At 44.6% G+C, this 17,886-nt stretch overlaps 1 protein-coding gene across 5 annotated transcripts in view; it reads right to left on the bottom strand.

Annotated features, from left to right (window-relative positions):
- Window positions 1-16,729: 16,729 nt before the first annotated feature.
- Window positions 16,730-17,886, bottom strand: part of CLSTN3 (calsyntenin 3) — a 33,041-nt gene continuing 31,884 nt past the window's right edge. For all 5 annotated transcript variants that reach the window (XM_008539145.2, XM_070620617.1, XM_070620614.1 and 2 more), the window contains one exon: window positions 16,730-17,701. In XM_008539145.2, coding sequence (XP_008537367.2) covers window positions 17,561-17,701 — 141 coding nt within the window. In that variant the 3' untranslated portion in view covers window positions 16,730-17,560. The remainder of the gene's footprint in view (window positions 17,702-17,886) is intronic.

Here is a 17,886-nt window from a genome sequence, read left to right as displayed (position 1 = left end):
GCAAGACTATTTTCCTATCCTTAAAATCTGGCATTGACTTGGCCTTCTTATGGATGAAAGTCCTTTCGGGCATCCATTTCCAGATTAGAAAGTTTTTATCCATATTGAATATTTGCTCTGGCAAGTAATTTTCCGCCACAATCAGCTTATCTAGAATTTCCAAAATTTTTTCAGCTACCTTCACACATCAGCACTTGCAGACACACCACTCACTTTCACATTATGTAATGAACAACCATTCCTGAATCATTTAAACCACCCAGAGCTAGCAGTACATTCAACATCATAGTCAGGTCCAGCCTTTCCTTTTAACGTTGCAAAGTTGACTATGATGAGCACTCCTCATCATAGTGCTGAGAGGGATACACTTCTGTGGCTGGTCTTCAGTCCAGGTCATTAGAAGTTTCTTCATGTCTGATATAGGTCCTTCATGAATTTTTGTTAGTCTCTTGCCCTCAATGAAGCAGATCCTTTAACAGCTTCCGTCACTTTGTTCTTGTACTTCAAGATCACGGCTATGGTGGAATGATGCACCATGCCTGACTGGCAAGCAGAAACCATCACTGATTTTCCACCTTCATAGTCCTTAATGACTTTTAATTTTGTTTCCAGGTCAATCACTCAACGTGGCCTTTTAGTGGCAACATTAGCAGTGGATTTTGTATACTTAGGGGTCATGATGAACAAAACAACACAAGATTAAATCAAGCACGAGAGAAAATGATGCAATCAAGAGACACAGGAAACTTGAGATGTATAATGCTGCTGCCAGTTTAACACAGCATACTGTTTTCCTAAACTTTTTTTGTAAGTAGAAAGAGCACACTCTAAAATAATGATAAATAGTATAGTATAGTAAATACATAAACCAGTAAGATAGTTGTTTATTATCATTGTCAAGTATTATGTACAGTACATAATTGTATTGCTGTACTTTTATGCAACTGGCAGCACAGTAGGTTTGTTTACACCAGCTTCACCACAAACATGTGAATAATGCTTTTCACTGTGGTGTTAGGACAGCTGTGACATCACCAGGCAATAGGAATTTTACAGCTCCATTGTAGTCTTATGGGACCGCCATCCTATATGTGGTCCGTTGTCGACTGAAATGTTGTTACACAGTACAACATGACTGTATTCCCAAGACAGTGCTGCCTGAGTCACAAGTGAACACTCTCAGCTCTTCTTTAAAGATGAGTTCTGTCTGTTGTGCTACAGATCTCTAAGGCCATTTCCTTCAATTGATAACGATATCCAACTCACAAGTTACAGTTGTCCCTAGTTTTTATTGTCTTATTTAGATGCAACTAATTTCTTTCACAACTTCACTTGAGTAAACAAATTACTTTGTAAGTGTTGAATTCTATACTCCTTTTGTTGGGGAAGGAGTTGCAAATGGGGAACCACCTCATCTGGTTTGACTCTTTAGTTTTTCCAGTGACATAAGATGCAGCATAGTGGAAGTGCCATGCTCTGGAAATTGCAAATCAAGCGCAGTCTTCATATATGTACATTTGGAAGGATTTGTTGGTTATTATTTGCCCACCCTCCTTTCAGTCGCAATAGCCATCAATGGCAGAGACAACTTGGCAAAGGAAGAAAGCTGTATGTGTAGTGAGGTGCAGCAAATCCCAAAGCCAGCCCATCTAAATTTACCAGCACAGATATCACCTTGCTTTAAAAGTGTTCAGGTAGTGAGATCTAGATATACCAGCTATATCCAGCCAACCTAGATCTGGATACAAAGTACCTAACTGCATCCACTGGACACACAGCAGGGAATTCCCCAGATAGCAGCAAGGACTGTAGTACTCACTCCCTTTACACCTGCTTGTAGCAGAATCTTACCACTGTAGAAACCCGGGGAAGTTTCAGACTTATGTTACGTTTGCCAAAATCCAATCAGAAACCCTTTGATCCTCTCTTCCCCCAAAAGAATGGAAAGAAGGAAGGTAAAAAGAAATCAAGGTTTTTGACTTTGGAGTATTCCCCCAAATGAGTAGTTTTGCTCCCTTTTCAGGATTTTTCACCAAATATCTACAGCATAGACAGAAAAGCGATGTGTTTGTTTGTTTGAGGGAAGACTTCTGCTTTCAAGAAGATGCAGTAGACATACTTTTCTTACTCTTCCCACTAAAATACAACTAAAACCCCTGGACATTATATGTAAAACAAACATAAGAAGATTCTAAAAGGTGGAAAAATGAAAGCAGGGCCAGCCCTGATGGTCCAGTGTTTAAAGTTCAGCACTTACTGTTTCAGCATCCAAGGTTCATTTCCCCATCATGGAACCACACCACCCATCTCTCAGTTGCCATGCTGTCGTGGTGGCCCACACAGAACTAGGACTTATAACTAGGATATACAACCAAGGCACTGTAGGGCACTTTGGGGAGGAAAAAAAGAGGAAGATTGACAACAGATGTTATCTCAGGGTGAATCCTTCTCTGCAAAAAAGAAAAAAAGAAAAGAAAAGAAAAGCAGGAAGTCTAAGGACCTCAGGACCCAAGAAACAACACAGTAGTGAGTTTCATGGGTTTTCTTTTTGTCTCATATATCCAAGAATGGGTGCTAGAAAGGTCAGCAACCCAGAAACACCAACATGCACAGACATAAAAAACTCCAATAAAATCCAGCCCTCTCTAGCCAAAAGGCCAGGAAAGGGGTAGCCTACAAAGACAGAAACTTCTAGACAATAACTACTCTGCTCCAGCCAAACAACAAATAAAAAACTTTGGCCCCACTCGCACCCACACTAGCAAAGGCCAAGAGGGGATCCTAGACTTCCACCCTCGTGAGGCCCCCCAATAATGAGACACCCCCATACCTACCTTGGGGTGGTGTCAGAGAAGGTCAGGTTGGGAGTCCATCCCCACAGGCCAGTAATGAGGTTCTCTTCCATCCCCTGCAGTGTGAATGGAGACCACGTCGGGTGCTGGAACTAACACACTTGCTCAGCCCAGCAGGTGTCATCAGAAGCCAAATGGTGAACCTGGACTTCTTACCTCCACATGGCAGTAGTGAGATGGTACACCTTCTTTCCCTGCAGGAGTAGTGTCCAAAAAAAGCCAGTTAAAACAGAAGGCTCAGGCCAGCCTGGTGGCACAGTGGTTAAGTTTGCACGTTCCGCTTCAGTGGCCCAGGGTTTGCAAGTTCGGATCCCGGGTGCAGACCTATGCACTGCTTGTCAAACCATGCTGTGGCAGGCATACCACATATAAAGTAGAGGAAGATGAGCGCAGATGTTAGCTCAGGGCCAGTCTTCCTCAGCAAAAAGAGGAGGATTGGCAGCAGATGTTAGCTCAGGGCTAATCTTCCTCAAAACAAAAACAAAACAGAAGGCTTAAATAAGATCCAGAATCTATAACATAATGCAAAAATGTCCAGGTTTCAATTTAAAAAGTCACACATCATATCAAAACCAGAAAGACCTCAAACTGAATGAAAATGTCAACGAGTAGATGCCAACAACAAGATGACAGAATTATTTTCAGGCAGCCATAATAAATATCCTTCAACAAGCAATTACAAACACACTTGAAACAAATGAAATGGAGAGAGCCTCAGCAAAGAAATAGAAGCTAACAAGAAGAACCAAATGGAAATTTTAGAACTGAAAAATACAATAACCAAACAAAAAGCTCAGTGGATGAGCTCCACAGTAGAATGCATAGGACAGAGGAAAAAAATCAGTGAACTAGAAGATAGGACACTAGAAATTATCCAGTCTGGACAATTGACAAAAATTAGAGTGAAAAAAAATTGAACAGAGCCTACAGAATCAGTGGGACTATAACAAAAGATCTAACAATTGTGTCATCAGAGTCCCAGAAGGAGAGGAGAAAGAGGGCAGTGCTGGAAAAGTACTAATAGAAATAATGGCTGAAAACTTCTCAAATTTGGTGAGAGACATAATCCTACAGATTCAAGAAGCTAAGCAAACCCCAAACAGAATTATCTGAAAGGAATATATAGGCATACCCCATTTTATTGTGCTTCACTTTATTATGCTTTGCAAATACTGCATTTTTTACGAGACCCTCCACCAGCAAAAAAGATTATGACTTGCTGAAAGTTCAGATGGTGATTAGCATTTTTTTAGCAATAAAGTATTTTTAATTAAGGTATGTACATTTTTTTAGACATATTGCTATTGCACACTTAATAGACTACAGTATAGATTAAACATAACTTTTATATGCACTGGGAAACCAAAAAATTTGTGTGACTTACTTTATTGTGGTGGTCTGGAGTCAAACCCACAATATCTCTGAGGTATGCCTGCACACCAAGGTACATCATAATTAAACTTTTGAAAACTAAAGACAAAGGAAAAATCTTGAAAGTAGCCAGAGAAAAATACCTTACCTTACCTGTAGGGGAGAAAACAATTCAAACTATAGCAGATTTCCCATCAAAAACCATGGAGGTCAGAAAGAAGTGGCACAATGTTTTTCAAGTGTTCAAAGAAAAGAACTGTCAACCCAGAATCCTATATTATTAGGCTATACTATTAACCCTATAATACTAGTGGTTTTTTTTTTTGCTGCTATGACAAATTTAGTGGCTTAAAACAACACAAATTTATTATCTTACAATCTTAGAGGTCAGAAGCCTGAAATGGGTCTCACTAGGCTAAAATTGAGGTGTCAGTGGAGCTATATTACTTCTTGAGGCTCTAGAGGAAAATCTACTTCCTTGTTTTCCAGATTCTAGAAGCTACCCACATTCTTCAGCTCATGGCCTCTTTCCTCCATCTCTAGCCAGCAAGGTAGGCCAAGTTCTCACACTGCCATCCCTCTGGTTCTCTCCCTTCTGCCTCCTTCTTCCAATTATAAGGACCTTTGTCATTATATTGGACTCACTTGGATAATCCAGGATAATCTCCCCATTTTAGGGTCAACTATTAGCAACCTTAATTCATCTGCAACCTTAATTCCTCTTTGCCGAAAATATTCACAGGTTCTGGGGATTATGACATGGACATCTTTCAGGGGACATTATTCTGCACCATACCCAATGAAAATATCCTTCAGGAATGAAGGGAAAATCAAGACATTCCCAATGAAGGAAAACTAAGAGAATTTGTCACCAGCAGACCTACCCTAAATGAATGGCTAAAGGAAGTTCTTTAAGAGGAAAGGAAATGATGAAATAAAAACTCTTGGAACGTCATGAAAGAAGAAGGAATACAGTAAGCAAAAGTATGGATAAATATAATAGGCTTGAGTTTTCCAAAATATGTTTGATGCTTGAAGCAAAATCATACCACTGTTTGTGTTTTGGAATAAGCATTAGCTAAAAGCATGAAACCTGGATTTGAATCACAGTTTTCCCACTAGTTAGTTATATTCACCATCTGTGAGTTGCAGTAACTTTGGCCTGACACCTCATTCTCCAATTTACAACCTGAGGGGATGGAACTCATCAGTTCTCTAAAAGGCCTCTATCTCTAAAATCTATGATGTTCAGCTGTGACTCTCATGTGGCAAGTGTCAAATGCCCTGTATAAAAGCCAGTCTTATACGACATTTTAATTTAATAATTCAGTAAGTATGTATTAAGCACAAGTCCCTATGCTAATTCCCTAATTCCTTATTATCTACACTGGTACAAGGCATTTACCCTGATACTTACATTACCTTTAAATCCTCTCACAGGGTTTACCTTACCTATCCCTCCACCACTGCCACACACATACACTTCCTGCCCTTAGGAGCGTTCTAAACCAGGCTGCCCCCACCCAGCCTTCCAACCTGACTTCCACTGAGACCTTTACTACAGTCATTGATTCTAAAAAGTATTACTTCAAGAAAATGAGAATAAAAGCCACAGACTGAGAGAAAATATTTGCAAAACATATATCTGATAAAGGACTGGTATCCAAAATATACAGAGCACTCTTGAAACTCAGCAGTAAGAAAAAAATCCAATTTAAAAATGGGCAAAAGATCTGCACACCTTACCAAAGAAGATATACAGATAGCAAAGAAGCATATGAAAAGATGCTCGACATCATATGTCACTGGGGGATTGCAAATTAAAACAACAATAAGATACCACTACACAACTGCTAGAATGGCCAAAATCTAAAATTCTGAGAACGTCAAATGCCGGTGAGGTTGTGGAGCAACAGGAACTCTCATTCACTGCTGGTGGGAATGCAACATAGTCCAGACACTGTAGACAGTTTGGAAGTTTCTTACAAAACTAAATAAACTCTTACCATGAGATTCAGTAATCATGCTCCTTGGTATTAACCCAAAGGAGTCGAAAACATTTATCCACACAAAACCCTGCCAATGAATGTTTATATAGGAGCTTTATTCATAATTGCCAAAACTTGGAAGCAACCAAGATGCCCCTGAGTAGGTGAATAGATAAACAAACTGTGACAAATTTATATAATGGAATATTATTCAGTGATAAAAAGAAATGAGTTTAAAAAGGAAAGAGAAAGAAATAAGCTATCAAGACACAAAAAGACATGGAAGAACCTTAAAATGCATATTGCTAAGTGAAAGACGCCAATCTGAAAAGGTACCATACTGTGTGACTCCAACCATATGACATTCTGGAAAAGGCAAAACTGTGGAGACAGTAAAAAGATCCATGGATTCGGGGGATGGAGTGGACAGGGGATGAACATGTGGAGCACAGGGGGGTTTTAGGGCAGCAAAACTATTCTATATGATACTGTAATGATGGATATATGTCATCATACGTTTGTCAAAACCCGTAGAATGTACAACACCAACAGTGAACCCTACTGTCAACTATGGACTTTAGTTAATAACAATGTATCAATATTGATTCATCAACTGTACCAAATGTAACCACACTAAAACAAGATGTGAATGATACAGGAAATGGAGAGAGGGAGGAGGGGGTATATGTAAACTCTGTACTTTCTGCTCATTTTCTGTAAACCTACAACTGCTCTAAAAAAAATAAGTAGTCAAAAATTATTAAATAGCAAAACAAATAAATATATCAAAAATGTAGTTCTGTGAAAAATTAAGAAAATAAACCACTAGCAAACCTAGTTAAGGGGGAAAAATTAACACAAAAAATAAAAATAACAATGAAGAAATAATCATAGAAACAAAGGAAGTTTTTTTCAAAAACATTTATGAGACTATTTCACATAACTCTTTTGTCGCAGGTTGCGTTCCTTGGGAAGCAAACTAATATGGAAATTTGCATGCACAAAGTTTACTTGGGACTGCCTTCAGGATCAACGTCTGTGGGAGAACAAAGAAAGTAGGATTGCGCAAAGAGAGGATTTGAACTCAACAATTCAACTTCATAAGAATTCAAAAAGAAAAAAACCTCTTATTTGCAGGGCACTTATTGTCTATGTACACTCTTTCCCCCTTCCCACCTCCCCAAAGGATATACGGATAAATTAGTAGAATTAATAAGAGAGCTTAATAAGGTTTTGGAAACAAATCAATAAGTAAAAATCAACTTTATTTCTATGCACTGGCAAAAATCAAAGGCTATAGTAGAAAAAAAAGAAAGGTAACACATAACAGCAAGAAAAAATATAAAATACTAGAATTAATTCCAGCAGAAGATGTGTAAGACTTTTAGGGAGAAAACTAAAATTTTATTTGAAGACATTAAAGAAAATCTAAATAAATAGAGTATTCTTCTATAGGAAATTCCCCAAACTCAATATTGATCCTCATTAAGAACTTTTAATTTATTGAACAGGCTGATTCTAAAATGCTCTTGATAGAGCAAGGAGCCAATCATAGTTAAGATAATCGTGAGGAAAAACGAGGTGAGAGCATTTACTTCATCAGACATCAGGACTTAAAACAATATGGTATTCAGTGCAAGGATAGATACAGTAATGAGAAGCTCTGCTTCCAGGCCTGACCTGTGAAATCCCACGTGTCCCATCCTCTGACTCTTGCTCTTTCTAGCTTGGTGCAGCCAGCCAAACGTAGTGACCTTGGAAATGCTGTGTTGAAAATGGCAGAGGCACCAGCCGGAAATAGCCTGGGTCTCTAATTCATGAGTTATTAGCCCATGCAAAATAGTCTTCCCAGAATTTAGGACAATATATTATACAATGCAGCCCCACATTTCTTCAGGTCCACAGTCTCTTATCTTAAACTCTTGGGGCCACGTATATTTTGGTATTCAGAATTTTTGGGATTTTAATAAGGTAATACAGTATATGCATCATGTGCTAGTATATGTGAATTACATATCTTCCCCAGCCAGCTTTGGGGCAGCACCCTAGAATCAAGCACATTGATACTTTTTCTGCAAAATGTATGAAAATTTACTTTGCGATGAACTCTATAATTAGCCTCAACTGTTGGGGGCAGGTTTTGCCATGAAATGAATTGTGGCATCAGACTTATTAAAAACACTTTTGGGGGACCAGCTGGTGGTGTAGCGGTTAAGTGCACACATTCCGCTTCTCAGCAACCTGGGGTTCGCGGGTTCAGATCCCAGGTGCAGACATGGCACCTCTTGGCACGCCATGCTGTGGTAGGCGTTCCACATAGAAAGTAGAGGAAGATGGCCATGGATGTTAGCTCAGGGCCAGTCTTCCTCAACAAAAAGAGGAGGACTGGCAGTAGTTAGCTCAAGGCTAATCTTCCTCAAAAAAAAAAAAAAACCACTTTTGGCTTTCAGAGCTTTGTGGATTTCAGAATTGCAGGTGAGAGATTGTGTAACTATGCCAAACCCACAAGAGAGATTTAGAAGTAATTAGAGAAAAAGAGTAATGGAGGAAATATTGATTTCAGTGTCAGGCTATACCAGTGACTAAACTCCATGGAGAAGATTCTCCAATCAAGAGTTTGGTGTGGCAGAATGCTCACATTCCATTGGCTAATGCTCAGTCATTGGCCACCTTAATAGCAGAGGAGGCTGGGAAATGTAGTTTAGCTATACGTCCATCATGTGCTGGACCAAGGTTTGGTGAGCAACTGGCAATCTCTACAATAGTCCACCCTTCTGGTCACTAGTGTCAAGCCATGCCAGTGACTATGAAGTTAAACTCCATTGAAGAGACTTTTCCAATCAAGAGGTTGGTATAGCTGTTTGACTCTTATAATCTTCAATTGTTCTATCATGGACTCTACTGCAGCTTTGAGGGGTCACCTCAGTTGCGTCCTGGACCCCGTCTCCCTCATGTTACTTCCAGTCTTCTCTAAGCCATCTCTGCTCCATCTCAGATTTCTTTCCATCACTCATTCTGATCCAACATTGTGGAGCTGATACAAGTTCCACAAATACCCCATCATTGTGAATTTTATGTGTATGAGGAAGATTGGCCCTGAGCAAACATCTGTGCCAACCTTCCCCCACCTTGTGTGTGGGACACTGCCATAGCATGGCCCAATGAGCAGTGTGCAGGTCCACACCTGGGATCTGAACCTGGGAACTCCAGGCCCTGAAGCAGAGCACGTGAACTTAACCACTAAGCCACTGGGCTGGCCCCCCATCGTGAATATTTTTAATGCCAAATGTGTATGGAAAAGACCATTTCTAGTTACCTGGGTTTTAAATTAATATTTAATTGATTAAAATTGTAAGTATAAAATCTGGTTTTGCTTAAGTCTTTAAATTCAACTTATAAATCCTGAAATTCTATTTATAAATTTTTTTTTTAAAAAATTACTTTGACTCGTTCTTTAATGGATGTTTAACTCAACGTGAACGGATTTAAACTTCCTTAACAATTAGTCCCATCTACAAACTTAGTAAAATTTCCATAACCGTTTTAGGCTCTATTCATATGCTTAATATGTTTGCTTTTTTATCCTCATGCACTTCCATTGCCTGACAAGGTAGACTTAAAATCCTTACATGCAAAACCCTTCTTTTGCATAAACATAAGCAACTCTTGTGAATCTAATTACTTGATTTACCATGTCAGGATGTTTGATTTGTCTTAAATGTTCTAAAACTGTTAATAAGCTTGAGCAGTATCTTATATCTTTCAACTAAAAATCGTAAATCTAAAATCAACAAACATTTCAAGTTGAAAATGCAAAGCTTAATTTAACTTAAATTCATCCAGATTTTTAAACTTTTCTTAAACTTAACATGACTTTGTCTATGCTAAATTTTAAACCTTCTCAGAAGAGTAATTTGACCATCTTAGGAAGGCTGAGCTTATTAGGTCAAAAAATTTGTGCGGTGAAACAGTTGTCAAATCAAAGAGCAGGACAGGAGAGTTTGGGGCTAGCCAAGCTAATCCTCCCCAGTGAACTCACTGAACTTTCTCCTGGTGTAGTTACCTCTGCTGACCACACGGCAGGGCTTTCAGCTGGACCAGTTCACAATTCACATCAGCAGGGCATCTCTTTTTGCATTGCACCTTATCCTGTCTTGGGTAGATGGACTGCTGCTGCACCCCCACCTAGATCTCAGCAAATTTCCCTCACTTATTAGGTCCTGCATTCCCTTGGTACTTCTCTTGTCTTACCCAATTCTCTAGCCCCATCAATGGCCTCTCTTTTCTAATCCTCTAACTAAGGGTCATTAGACCCACATAAATCTCCTTTTCCCTTTCATACCTGCTTGGCCTGGCCTCGGTGACCTCATGCTCCTTTCATATGTGTCTAGCCTGTCTTCAAAGATCATAAGCCTTTCTCCCAATGAAATCTATCTCTTCCTCCAGATTAATCAGCCTTCTATTTTTCTTTCAATTTCCACCTCTCCTGTTCCAGGAGTACGACCAAATCCAATGTTGTTTTGTTGTTGCTGTTGTTTTTAAGCAGTCCTTCCTTGACTCCTTGAGCAAACATGATTCTTAGAGTCAGAATATTCCAGACATGAGTCTTTTTAATTTCCTTCTTGAGCCCTTGGGTTTGCAGTAAGTTCAGTTATTTCTCTAGTTTAGAAGAAAATGGTATATCCCATATATAATAAGGGATCCTCAATCCTTTTGATCTCTTCGTTAGAAAAAATATACTACCCTTGGGAGCTAAAGCCACAGTCTGGGCCTCCAAGATTCAAATTCATGGCCAGGGACTGTGTAATTAACCAAAGGATTATAATTGTTACAATTCCAGGGCCACCTTGAGATGGTTGGAGGAACTCTCGGGAGCTTGTGGACAAGCTTAATGAGCTGAGATATGGTCCCTCCACACTTCATTCCCTTGTCCCATGACACAATGACAGTAGGAAGCTGACCAGCCATGGCCTTCTTTCTTGGGCCTTTGCAAAGTTCATACACACATGCTCAAGAGTGGAATTTAGCTCCTTTTGAGGTTCGAGGCTCAGCATGAAAACCTGGCTGAAAAACACAACAGAGCAAGAAGTTATTCTATCCACCAATGCCTTACCTAAAAATCCTTTATAGCCAAGGTTCTGTCCATTTTGAGGTGAGACCAAAAGACCATCTATTTGGTGAACAAGTCTCTATTTTTGCCTTGATGGCGGTACCAGGTCATCTTCCCCATCCAGCTTAAGATCAGACGCATAAGTCAGCACCCAAAAGCCTGTGAGCTCTTGCTTACTAAGACCTGGGCAGCTCCTGTTGCTAAAGCCCCCATCTATTAAAAACAACCTTGTGCCTGTTTGGATCAGCCTGGCAACCATAAAATAGTCACTCTCCCAGGGGCATTAGCCAGAATAAGCTTCTGTCAGCTGCTAAGGTGAAAACAGCCCCAGGTGTGTCTCACTCCAAAGCATATGTTCAAAACCACAGACCTGTGCTGCCTGGGCTTTGGATGGAAGGAACTTCAGGGATCCTGCCATCCCCAAGATTTCATGCTTTTAAAGACCCCATTGTCACTGGGGCTAGGAATGGTTTTGTCCATCTCCCAATAATGCTAATGATAGCTAACATGTAATATGCCGACTCTGATCTACTTCAGACAAAGTAGCCTCACTCAACGCTTTGAGTCAGCATTTCCCCTTTTGAGGTGAGGAACCAAAGCTTAGAGAAGTTAAAGACCAAGACCAAACACTAAGTTGCTGGGATCTGAACGCAGACAGAGCGGACAGCAAAGCCTTCCTCATTCCCTCCTCCCCACCACCTCACCCAACAAGAGGTGCCCCGCTTTAGGTGCTTTAGGATTTCCTCATAGTGACACGGTGGCATATCAAGAGTAGGGCCCTGAGGTAGAGGGTCACTGGCCAATGGCCTGTGAGGGGGCTGCTAAACTTTCAGGGGACAAGGTAGCATGAGCAGCCTAAGTCCACCTTGGTAAGTGGTGCCCTACTAAGTCCCTGGTACCCTGGGGCTTTGCCCAGCTGTCATCTCTCTTCACTGCCTCCTGCCTTTTGGACTTTGCCCTCTCTGCAGTGCCACGGAATAAAGGAATAAAGGCCCTCCAGTGGCCTAACTAAAAATCAGAGGTTTTCTCAAATGTTGCTTTTGCCCGTAACAGCCTCTTCTCCGCAGAGCCAGCCACCCTGCAGCCTATTGACAAAGGGCAGCATAATCCCAATGTACATGTGCTTAAGGGAAAAAGACCACATCTGAGGTGGGGAGTGGTGGGAGAGGGCTGTAGAGCTGGGGTGAGGACTTGAGAAATTCGGGTCAGGCCTTTGAGACTGGACGTTTGGGCAGGCGTTCCCTTATCCTCATGGATCAGAATCTTCACCCAGGCATCGTGGGTTTCCTACGCCTTTTCTGACAAAGCCAGCTCCACCACATCCCAGAGTCCCTATCCCCCCTCCTACCCACAGTCTCTAAATTTAAACCCTCATCTGTCCTTTTCCTGTAAGACAGGGGTATTTTAAGGGAGCGACAGCATGGTGCCACAAGAGATGCAGTGACACCAGCGCTGTGAAAATAAGCATGCCAGCTCCTCCTCTCTGTCTGTCAGATGCGCCCACCCGCCAGGGGCTCACCCATCTCCCTCTGAACCTATCTCCCTTCCTCCTGCTCTTCCTCCCTCCCAGGAGGGAGCTCACTGTGAGCCCTCAGCAGGAAGCTGGGTGAGGAGAGGATTCCCAGGGAGGTGGCATCCAGGAAACCTGCACCCACAGTGCACAGAGGAACACAGTGGATGCAAACTCAACCTCATGCTTATAAACATCCCAGGGTCTGAGGGATTCACCAGATCGACACACAGTCCAGAGGAGCCCTGAGTTGTGATAAGCCTGGGGGGTCCAGGAGACAAACTTTCTGGAGCCCTCAACATGGAGATTAAAATCTGAAGGGAATATGAGATCCTCCGTAACTCCTAGAAAACCAGGAGGATGTTTGTCATTCTTGACCTACCCCAACAAAGCCCCCAGGGTGGAGGCTGGTGGGAGGGGAAATGGAGGTTTCAGAATCCTCGCTGATTGGTGCATCAGCCTGAAGGTGGCAGGGCGGAATAGAGACTCGTGAAGAAGGCAGAGCATGCTGCCGTTGCATGCCACTGGTGTATGTGTGTCCACCTGTGCAGAAGGCACAGAGGTGAGTTTTCAGGTTTCTGGTCTGGTGACAGAAGAACACACTTTGTTCTTGAACTGGTGGCTACCATATCTGCCTCTCCAGCATGGCTTTTCCCAAGGGCGGATATTTTCCTCACACACCTTTCAGGAAGCTAATTAATTTTCACTGTGAAGGGTGGACTTAAGAGGATAACAGCCATCTAGTACAGAAAGAAAGATCGGTGTTAGGCCGAAAAGAGACGTGTTTGCCATTTCAAATTAAATGGAAACAGGTAAATTGGAAACCCTGCCCAAGGCCTGACATCCTGAGGCTTTGCCAGCTTCTGTGAAGGAGGTTAGGGAACATCCTTCCAGGAGATCTTGAGTAACAACATAAAACCCACTTGCACTCCTGCCTGCTGCCCTTTCTCTGCATGACTGGGGTTGGCATCTTGCCTCACTCCTGATTTCTATCTCCTCTGTGTGTGTGTGTGTGAGAGAGAGAGAGAGAGAGAGAGAAGGAGAGGGAGGGAGAGGTAAATAAAGAGGCAGAGACAAAGAGATTGAGGGAGGGAGAGTGGGCCAACAAGCAAGAGCAGTAGTTGGGCACATGCGGTAGCACAAGGAATTCAAGGTCTTCTCCAAGCTTCCAGACTCCTACTTATACCCCCACTCCACCATGACACGTCTACCTGCCCAACTGTCATATAAGGAGATGGTGGTAACTAGGGACTGGGATCTGGGGTGTCAGACGCTGAGAGTGAAGAGGAGGGACAGGAAAGTTTACACCTATAAGATAATCAGTGGCCAGTGGTTCTGATTCTGGAGTCTCCAGGAAACTGATGTAGAATGGTGCATTTCAGAAGAAACCCCTGCTTGGTCCCAGAGACAGATGACCCAGGAAGGCCGAGAGTCAGGCCAAGGCTGGGCAGATGCCAAGAGAAAGACTTTATGTTGCCATTTGGCAGTCTGCAGATGTGTGTACATCAAGGGGGTGGGGATAGAGTTCACAGCAAGCTTGCCCTCTCCCCCACTTGCTCTCTGGAGCTGGGGCTTGAACTGGAGGTGAAAAAAGACCCTGACTCCTGAGTCTCAGCCACAGTGTAGGGAGCTCCAAGGACAAACAGAAATAATGGGATCCCCTTGGCTTCCGCTCTTTTGCATGGGAAGCTGTGGTCTCTGAGACCAGGAGGGGGTAAGGACTAGAAGGGACGGCAAAAGGGAAGAGAGAGGGATGAACTCACTGAAATTCAAGACCATAAACCAGAAACTCTCATCCCCCTCTGAGAGCTAAGGCTTTCCAATGTCTGAAGTCTCTACCTATTGAGACATCACCCTGAGCCACTGAAGTACCCAGGTTGAACAGGGAGGGCTGCCTCCCACATGGTATTGCCACAGACATGGAAACGTCAGCATGGCATCCAGGCAGGCCCTGCTCAGCCACCTCTGTCCTCTGTGCACTGACCACCCAGGCCAGTGGGCCACCAGAGCAGCTCTCCTCTCCCCTCCTACCCATAAGTCGTCTCTCGGTGTGAGAGGCACACGTCGCCTCACTCACCATTTACAGAGCCCCTACCATGTGCCAGGACCTATGTGAGTTGCTGAGGACACAGCAAATCTGGTGGTGGAGGCAGACAAGTACCACGGTCTAGTAGGAAGTACTGTGATGGAAGTGTAAACATGGGTGACAGAGCGCAGAAGACTTCCTGGAAGAGGCAACATTGGAACTGGGTCTTCAGTGATACGTAGAAGACTGCAAAGCACACAAACGGGAAAGGACACACTAGGCAGAGGTAACAGCACGTGCAAAGACACAGAGGCAACAAAGAGCAGGGCGAGTTTGAGGAGGTACTAGTGCTTTGTGTGACGAGCAGAGAGGGGGCCAGAGAGGGAGGGAGGTGAGGCCTGACCGCCCTGGGTTAAGGGACCTCCCGAGGCGTCGGGACTTGACCCTGGCGGTGACAGGGAGGTAGGCAAAGTTCTAAAGAGGAGAGTGGCTAACCAGAGGCGCACTTCAGAAAGGCCCCTCAGCCCCAGAGCTGGGCTGGAGCAGAGTAAGACATCGGAGGCAAGGAGAGCAGATAGGAGGTCCCTGCAACGGGCCAGGCATATTGCAGAGGGCATGAATCCAGGCAGCAGCAGCAATACGAGGGAGAGGAAGAAAAAGTCATTTGAGGGGGCCGGCCCCATGGCCGAGAGGTTAAGTTCACGCGCTCTGCTTTGGCGGCCCAGGGTTTCACCAGTTTGAATCCTGGGCATGGACATGGCACCGTTCATCAGGCCACGCTGAGGCGGCATCCCACATGCCACAACTAGAAGGACCCACAACTAAAAATACACAACTGTGTACCGGGGGGCTTTGGGAGAAAAAGGAAAAGTAAAATCTTTAAAAAAAAAAAAAAAAAGACATTTGAGAGATTTTAAAACATAAAAATGGGTAAAAATGACAGGGTTTAGTCCCCATTTGGACATGAGGTTAAGGGAGAGGGAGGGATCTAGACGGACTCCCAGGTTTCTAGCTTAGGAGACTGGGCAAAAGGCAAAGGGATAGGGAACAGAACAGGGAAAACTCCGGCAAAGGTTGAGTGTGAGGCCAGGATGCCCGAGTGCAGAGGCCAACAGGTAGCTGTAGACAGGGTTCAGGAAACAGGTCTTGGGGGAGACAGAAACGTGGAGGCATCAACCCACAGCTGTAGCTGAAGCCATGGGTACGGCTGGGGCACCCGGCAGAAGAAAGAAGGGTCACTGGATGGAGCATGCAGTGGGCCAGTGAGCTCCACCTCCACCCCATCTGTGTTACGGAGAGCCAGAGAACCAGGGAGAACATCACTGATCCTCGGACCCCCTCATTCCACACAAAAATCAAGACTTGGATCCCCGGTATTTCCTGAGGCAGGGACAGCACAGGAAGGATACTCCCACCACAGTTCTCTCTTCTGAATAACCCCATCGGGTTCCTGCCTCTCACTCCCTGGGAGCACGTCTCAGAGCCCATTCTCTCTTGTTACAAACAGCAGGATTGCCTGCCCTCCCCGTCTGGACTCCCGGGCTGGGGACCCATGTACTCCAGGTAGACTGTTCTAAGAGATGGGGAGGGGTGGAGAGAAGCCCCAACAAAGCCCAGGTGTCTGCGGCATTCCCCAAATTGTCTATACTTCTCCAGCGGGTGCTGGGGGAAGAAGGCAGTGGGCACCATCTGCCCCAACTTACTTTCCCAGTGGCCTGGCGTTCTGTGGACTTACCTGGTGACGGCACCCAGGACACCCAGCCCTGCCCCCTCACTTCCGCCCTGCTCAGAGACCCGAATAGGCCCTGAGACTCAAGAGCCTGCCACCCACACAGCACCCACACCAGATAAGGCAGGCAGGAGGCAGCTCAGGAAGCTTTTTCTGCTTGTTTTATTTGAAAACCCCAGGGTGTGTCCCCTCCCTCACCACACCCATTCCCTACCCCAACCCCAGGACATGACGATGCCACACGCACACACGAGGCTGTGAGCTGCACACAGAACACAGGGGCTGCGCTCACATGACAACATGAAAAAATATACATTATATATAATACACCCAGGACCCCATTCCCTCTCCCATCCCCTCAACCTAGCCACAACCAGGTCATGTAGGAAGGGGCAGGGGCTGTAGGACCTCAGGCAAAGATAAGAGGGAAAGAGGACAGAAAAGGAAGGAAGTGGGCAAGGTGAAGGAGCAGGGATCCCCAGAGTGAAATGGAAAGAGAGGTGCGGGGATCACAAGAGAGGCAGGGAAGGCCCAGCCCGGGAAGCCGGGGAGAGAAAGGCCTCCGCAGACAGGAGAGTAGGGAAGGGCAGAGCACAGGGTTTCCTTCAATCCACCCCTGGCCCCGCCATTGCTACTGACACCCCCCAACACAGCGCATGGCTAGTGGGGGGAGAGACGGAGACACGGGTGAGCTAAAGGGGGGCTGCTGTTGGGGGCAGAAAAGGGAGGCACAGTCTCCCACACCACAGGAAGAAGAGTCAGAGGCCAGGGAGGGAGGTGGGATCGGGGGGAGGACGAGGGGTGGGGAGACTCCAGTGGGCCCCACAGGGATTTCAAGATTAAAGGGTGACTCATTCTGAAGAGCTCTCTCTCTCTTGGTCTCTCTGCTTCAGAATGTCCTTCCCTCTCGTCGGGGGGGTGTCTCTGTCTCATCAGGGCAGAATTCTCTCTCTGTTTGAGGAGGGATGTAGGCCTTAGTAGCGGTGTGGAGGGGTCTCGATGATGCGTCTCTCATCACTGCTGGGAGAGTCGGCTGCCTCTGAGTCACTGCTGTCCTCGTCCTCCTGCTGGCCACCAGCAGCCCCTGCCACATGGGCCTGCCGATTCTGGTAGGACTGGAGAAGGGGGAGCAGAAAGGGGAAGGGCTCAGAGGCCTGCTCACACCCTGGAGCCTCTCCTTGGGGGGCCACACCTCCCTCAGTCCCCTTATTCTTCTCCCTACCTCCCGCCCACAAACCTTCCTCCCTCCTGCTCCCGGGAGCTCTGCCTAGGGCTTTGTGCCCAGGGCCTGGCGCTCATT

Source organism: Equus przewalskii, chromosome 5 (assembly GCF_037783145.1).
Source record: "Equus przewalskii isolate Varuska chromosome 5, EquPr2, whole genome shotgun sequence".
NCBI classification, from domain to species: Eukaryota; Metazoa; Chordata; class Mammalia; order Perissodactyla; family Equidae; genus Equus; species Equus przewalskii.
This window is presented reverse-complemented; position numbering and strand designations above follow the sequence as displayed.